Source organism: Salvelinus fontinalis, chromosome 1 (assembly GCF_029448725.1).
Source record: "Salvelinus fontinalis isolate EN_2023a chromosome 1, ASM2944872v1, whole genome shotgun sequence".
Lineage (NCBI taxonomy): Eukaryota > Metazoa > Chordata > Actinopteri > Salmoniformes > Salmonidae > Salvelinus > Salvelinus fontinalis.
The window spans coordinates 14161915-14168981 of NC_074665.1; the positions used below are offsets into that span (position 1 = coordinate 14161915).

The 7067-nt window shown below is 47.1% G+C and overlaps 1 protein-coding gene across 2 annotated transcripts in view; it reads left to right on the forward strand.

The window, feature by feature from the left end:
• Positions 1-7067, forward strand: part of myo15b (myosin XVB) — a 36143-nt gene that overhangs the window by 1609 nt on the left and 27467 nt on the right. Inside the window, exons 1-8 of one of the 2 annotated variants that reach the window (XM_055874571.1) lie at positions 2233-2295; positions 2568-2639; positions 2796-2853; positions 3069-3289; positions 3418-3653; positions 3849-4018; positions 6135-6381; positions 7007-7067. The exon at positions 7007-7067 is cut by the window's right edge and continues 105 nt beyond it. In XM_055874571.1, coding sequence (XP_055730546.1) covers positions 2637-2639; positions 2796-2853; positions 3069-3289; positions 3418-3653; positions 3849-4018; positions 6135-6381; positions 7007-7067 — 996 coding nt within the window. In that variant the 5' untranslated portion in view covers positions 2233-2295; positions 2568-2636. Of the gene's footprint in view, positions 1-2232; positions 2296-2567; positions 2640-2795; positions 2854-3068; positions 3290-3417; positions 3654-3848; positions 4019-6134; positions 6382-7006 lie in introns of those variants that run through there. The other variant, XM_055874483.1, reaches the window with a different exon arrangement.

Consider the following 7067-nt stretch of genomic DNA (forward strand, 5'->3'; position numbering starts at 1 on the left):
CGCAGCCGGCCGCGACCGGGAGGTCCGTGGGGCGACGCACAATTGGCATAGCGTCGTCCGGGGTAGGGAGGGTTTGGCCGGTAGGGATATCCTTGTCTCATCGCGCTCCAGCGACTCCTGTGGCGGGCCGGGCGCAGTGCGCGCCAGCCAAGGGGGCCAGGTACACGGTGTTTCCTCCGACACATTGGTGCGGCTGGCTTCCGGGTTGGAGGCGCGCTGTGTTAAGAAGCAGTACGGCTGGTTGGGTTGTGCTTCGGAGGACGCATGGCTTTCGACCTTCGTCTCTCCCGAGCCCGTACGGGAGTTGTAGCAATGAGACAAGGTAGTAATTACTAGCGATTGGATACCATGAAAATTGGGGAGAAAATGGGATAAAATTAAAAAGAAAAAAAAAGAAAAAAAAAGAAAAAGCATACCCATAACATGATGCAGCCACCACCATGCTTGAAAATATGGAGAGTGGTACTCAGTGATGTGTTGTCTTGGATTTGCCCCAAAACGTATCACTTTGTATTCAGGACATTAAGTTAATTTCTTTCCCACATTTTTTTAAGCAGTTTTACTTCAGTGCCTTATTGTAAACAGCATGCATGTTTTGGGATATTTTTTAGTCTGTACAGGCTTGATTCTTTTCACTCTGTCATTTAGCTTAGTATTGTGGAGTAAGTACAATGTTGTTGATCCATCCTCAGTTTTCTCCAATCACAGCCATTAAACTCTGTAACTGTTTTAAAGTAACCATTGGCCTCATGGTGAAATCCCTGAGCGGTTTCCTTCCTTCCCGGCAACTGAGTTAGGAAGGACGCCTGTATCTCTGTAGTAAGTGGGTGTATTGATACACTTTCCAAAGTGTAATAAATAACCTCAATGTCAGCTTCTTTTTTTTACCCGTCTACCAATGGGTGCCCTTCTTTGCGAGACACTGAGGCGTTGGGAAAACCACCCTGGTCTTTGTGGTTGAATCTGTGTTTGAAATTCACTCAACTGAGGGACCTTACAGATAATTGTATGTGTGGGGTACAGAGATGAGGTAGTCTTTCAAAAATCCACGTTAAGCACATTTTTACTCCAGAACTTATTTAGGCTTGTATAGTTACTGTCATTTCAGCTTTTCATTTTCGACTTTGACATTATGGGGGGTATTGTGTGGAAGCCATTGACACAAAATCTCAATATTTTTTTTATTTAAATGTCAAGTCGTGGGAATACTTTCTGAAGGCACTGTATATTACTTGATAAGTAATGTTGAATTCAAACTCTGTGGAATTGTCACGACTACCGCCGAAGTCGGTCCCTCTCCTTGTTCGGGCGGCGTTCGGCAGTCAACGTCACCGGTCTTCTAGCCATCTCGGCTCCACCTTTCATTTTCCATTTGTTTTGTCTTGTTTTCCCACACACCTGGTTCACATTCCCTCATCAGACTAAATGTATTTTACCCTCTGTTTCCACCATGTCTGTGTGTGGAATTGTTCTTTGTGTAGGGTCTTACGCTACAGGCTGGCTTGCGCTAGGTTTGTTTCAAACCTAGGTTTGTTTGTTTTGTTTATCCGATTCATGTTAACATGGTTGTGCTTTGTGCTGCCTCGACTGTGCCTTTGGGCGAGGGTATATATTAAAGTGCTCCTGTTATCACCCATCTCTGCTCTCCTGCGCCTGACTTCCTGGCAATCAGTCACTCACCCCGTTACAGGAATGGATGTATAGATATTGTCCCCATTATACCAAATGTGGTGGATTAATGAAAGGATTACGATACAGATACTCTAGTGGACTATCGCTTTTAATTACAACAGATGTAGCTGACACACGTTTAGTAAACTGACTCATTAACCACCACCCAGCAATCACATCAGCAAATCTCTCAATCAGGAAACTACATTGTCTGTGTGTGTGTGTGTGTGTGTGTGTGCACCCATGCACCTCAGCATAAAACTGCAGTTTGTTTGTGTGTTTGTTTGTGTACTGTGTAACCCACACACACCCATCAATACACCTCAGTAAATCCATTAACAAGGGATCTACGTACATCATATCAGAAGAGTACAGGATGATGCGTGATATGAGGGAACACCTTTAGCTGTATCGAGCTCAGGCTGTAAACCAAGATAAAGGATTGCATTCTGGACTCTAGTATCCGTGTGACTTGTATTGTGGGCGGAGGGAAGGCAGCTGGGATATACAGCAGGTTGTGTTACTGAGAATAGGACTGGACTCTCTCTCTGTCCATAGTCTGTTTACCTGACGGACGTCTTCACGCCTCTCCTGGGCAGGTAGAACAAGCACACCTGATGACAGGTACAGGAGAAACACCTGGAGAAAAACAGTCGGTTTATTCACAATTTGGGGAATAGTTGAATGGATGAAATGAATTGCTGATTCCTGTTTGTGTAAAGCTTTGACAGCTGTGTGTTCATGGGTTGTCCATTTGGTTTCTGTGTTATTGAAAGGAGGGTTCCTCACTGCCTATCAGTGTGCTCAGCCTCTCCTGATTGGATGAAAACTATTTAACATCATATAGATAGCTTGGGGCTCAACTCAGTCGAAGCTGTGTGTGTGTTTGCTCTCAGGAACAAGACAGGAATGAGAGGAGCACGGTGAAAAGTACCACAAAGACCCAGGACTCGTACACTACAGGAATGGTGGGAGCTAACTACCGTTTGTATCTTAACATCTTAACACCTGTACAATATCTATTCCAATTGAAGTATGTTATTAGATATAGAATTCAGAGCCGTATATTTTAAAGGAGCCTCTGGTCTAATAAAGTATTCCTTCCTGATAATTCCCTTTTCCAGGATGTGGGAATGTTGGAGATTCCGGCTGAGCTATCGGCCAGACTACGCAGCGCAGCAGGTGAGTGAGAGCAGCGCTGGGAATGGAGAAGATGGGTTAAGGAGGGCTGGGATTGGCTAAAACATTTATGTAGAACATAACGCTTTTATCTGACTTCTTCTGCTCTGTAAACAGAACAGGTGAATGGCAGGTTGTTGCTGAACTGGACCCAAGGCTGCCATTGCCTCTGTCGCCTTTCCTCTGTGTGTGATTCGAGTTCTGTGTCTCTCCACCAGGGCGGCAGCACGTATCAGGGGTGACAGAGGTGGCGCCTCCACAGGTGAAAGCACAAAACACCCTAATCCTGCCCCTCGATATCGACAGCTACCCCTTCTCACGATACGCCAACGCCACACTGAAGGATGGCTGGTGTCAGCCACAGGGCTACTCCCTCCAGCGACCTCTGACTTCTCTGGAGCCTGAAGACGCTCGAACCGCTCTGGAGATTCACAAACTGGTCAGTATTGGACACACACGCACACACACACAGATATAAGGACAAGAACACAGATGTGTACAGTATGGTGCTAGTGTTATCTTAACTTGATGTCACCTCCCTCTAAATACCCATCATTCCCTCCTCAGATACTGCGTTTTGCAGGGGACAGTGATCTGAGTGGCTGGCAGGAGCAGATGTTGGGGAACTACATTGTGGAGCAGGGCCAGACCAGACCCCCCCTGAGGGATGAGATCCTAGCCCAGCTGGCCCACACCACCTGGGGCAGAGAGTCAGAGGAGGTGGCGCTGCGGGGCTGGTTGTTACTGGCCTACTGCCTTAGTACATTCACCCCCTCCCCAGCCCTGGACAAACCCCTGCTCAAGTAAGCAGCCCAGTGAGCAAAATAATTTGTAAAGATGTCTTTTTTGGAGTGATTAAACATGTGATTTGTGTTGTACTAGAAGAAAAGCATTAAAATATGTAATCTCTTTGTCAACCATTATGTTATTGGTTCTTTGGTTTTGTGTTACATGTGCAGGTATGTAAGTCAGTGAAACACTGTCTCCCCTTTCAACAGGTATGTATCTGATAATGGTCCAGGTGAATATCGTTCTCTGTGCCAGCACAAACTCCTCACCTCCCTAAAGTTACCCTCCCCTGCCTCCCGCATCCACCCCCCCTCCCAGCTGGAGTGGACAACCAATCAGAGGAGAGGAAATATGGTGATGGACATACACACCTTCAACGGTGAGCGAGAGAGGGGTTATAACATGGACAGTCGTGGCCAGATGTTTTGAGAATGACACAAATATTAATTTCAACAAATTTTGCAGCTTAATTGTCTTTAGATATTTTTGTCAGATGTTACTATGGAATACTGAAGTATAATTAAAAGCATTTCATAAGAGTCAAAGGCTTTTATTGACAATTACATGAAGTTGATGCAGAGTCAATATTTGCAGTGTTGACCCTTCTTTTTCAAGACCTCTTCAATCTGCCCTGGCATGCTTTCAATTAACTTCTGGGCCACATCCTGACTGATGGCAGCCCTGTCAGGTATGCGTAAGTGGCTGAAAGGGTCAGGCGCAGGAGAGCAGGTATTTGGTAGCACACGGAGCCTTTTATTCAGGCGAACCAAAAGCCCACGGCACAATGAACACGAAATACAAAGCGGGTATACATAACCCAGCACAAAGAGACTAACGTGCGCATACATGAAAACAGATAAACAATACCACACAAAGACATGGGGGAAACAGAGGGTTAAATAAACAACACATAATGAGGGACAATGAGAACCAGGTGTGTGGAAAAACGAGACAAAACAAATGAAAAATGAAAAATGGATCGGCGATGGCTAGAAGGCCGGTGACGTCAACTGCCGAACACCGCCCGAACCAGGAGAGGCATCGACTTCGGAAGAAGTCGTGACAAGCGACTAATCAATACTTTGCATAATCAATACTTTGAGTTTGTCAGGATTTGTGGGTTTTTGTTTGTCCACCCGCCTCTTGAGTACTGACCACAAGTTCTCAATGGGATTAAGGTATGGGGAGTTTCCTGGCCATGGACCCAAAACATCGATGTTTTGTTCCCCGAGCCACTTAGTTAACACTTTTGCCTTATGGCAAGGTGCTCCATCATGCTGGAAAAGGCATTGTTCATCACCAAACTGTTCCTGGATGGTTGGAAGAAGTTGCTTTCGGGGGGTGTTTTGGTGCCATTCTTTATTCATGGCTGTGTTCTTAGGCAAAATTGTGAGTGAGCCTACTCCCTTGGCTGAGAAGCAACCCCACACATGAATGGTCTCAGGATGCTTTACTGTTGGCATGACACAGGACTGATGGAAGTGCTCACCTTGTCTTCTCTGGACAAGCTTTTTTCCGGATGCCCCAAACAATCGGAAAGGGGATTCATCAGAGAAAAGGACTTTACCCCAGTCCTCAGCAGTCCAATCCCTGAACCTTTTGCAGAATATTTGTCTGTCCCTGATGTTTTTCCCGGAGAGAAGTGGTTTCTTTACTGCCCCTCTTGACACCAGGCCATCCTCCAAAAGTCTTCGCCTCACTGTGCATGCAGATGCACACACCTGCCTGCTGCCATTCCTGAGCAAGCTCTGTACTGGTGGTGCCCCGATCCCGCAGCCTGAATCAACTTTAGAAGACAGTCCTGGCGCTTGCCGGACTTTCTTGAGCGCCCTGAAGCCTTCTTCACAACAATTGAACTGCTCTCCTTGAAGTTCTTGATGATCCGATAAATGGTTGATTTAGGTGCAATCTTACTGGCAGCAATATCCTTGCCTGTAAAGCCCTTTTTGTGCAAAGCAATGATGAAGGAATGTGTTTCCTTGCAGTTAACCATGATTGACAGAGGAAGAACAATGATTCCAAGCACCACCCTCCTTTTGAAGCTTCCAGTCTGTTATTCGAACTCAATCAGCATGACAGAGTGATCTCCAGCCTTGTCCTCCTCAACACTCGAGAGAATCACTGACATGATGTCAGCTGGTCCTTTTGTGGCAGGGCTGAAATGCAGTGGAAATGTTTTTGGGGGATTCAGTTCATTTGCATGGCAAAGAGGGACTTTGCAATTAATTGCAATTCATCTGATCACTCTTCATAACATTCTGGAGTATATGCAAATTGCCATCATACAAACTGAGGCAGCAGACTTTGTGAAAATTAATATGTGTGTCATTCTCAAAACTTTTGGCCACGGCTGTATATGTAAATGTCACTTTTTCTGTCTTGTGTTGTGGGTCCATTTCCTCAGTGGGATTCTGGTTGTTCACTTGGCTGGAGTGTTGGTGTTTCCAGCACCAGAGTAGTGTGCTTCATTCCCTCTCTCCCTCCATCTCTTACAGAGGAGAAGATGACAGCTGAGGTGGAGTCCTGGACCACAGGGGAGCAGCTGGCCTCGTGGCTGCTCCACTTCAGAGGGTTACCTGAGGCTCCACGGGGCTGGTCCGTGTCTCTGCTAGCTGATGAGGGCTGGTCTGATCTGGCTGGATGTGACTTTGTCTTGGACCTGTTGGCTGGAGCAGAGACTGATGCTACACTGGAGACCGCACACACAGAGCCTGACTATCTGTTCAACAACGAGGGAGACGGGTGAGACTGGGAGGCACACAGACCCTGACTATTTGTTCAACAACGAGGGAGACGGGTGAGACTGGGAGGCACACAGACCCTGACTATTTGTTCAACAACGAGGGAGACGGGTGAGACTGGGAGGCACACAGACCCTGACTATTTGTTCAACAACGAGGGAGACGGGTGAGACTGGGAGGCACACAGACCCTGACTATTTGTTCAACAACGAGGGAGACGGGTGAGACTGGGAGGCACACAGACCCTGACTATTTGTTCAACAACGAGGGAGACGGGTGAGACTGGGAGGCACACAGACCCTGACTATTTGTTCAACAACGAGGGAGACGGGTGAGACTGGGAGGCACACAGACCCTGACTATCTGTTCAACAACGAGGGAGACGGGTGAGACTGGGAGGCACACAGACCCTGACTATTTGTTCAACAACGACGAGGGAGACGTGTGAGATTGGGGGAACACAGGACCCCAACTTCACTCACACTCTCTCTCTCTCTCTCTCTCTCTCTCTCTCTCTCTCTCTCTCTCTCTCTCTCTCTCTCTCTGTCTCTGTCTCTGTCTCTGTCTCTGTCTCTGTCTCTCTCTCTGTCTCTCTCTCTGCCTCTGTCTCTCTCTCTCTCCATTAGGATGATTACAACAGATCTAGATGGCTTCATCCCCCCGGCCCCCTCCATTCCGGCCCCTTGT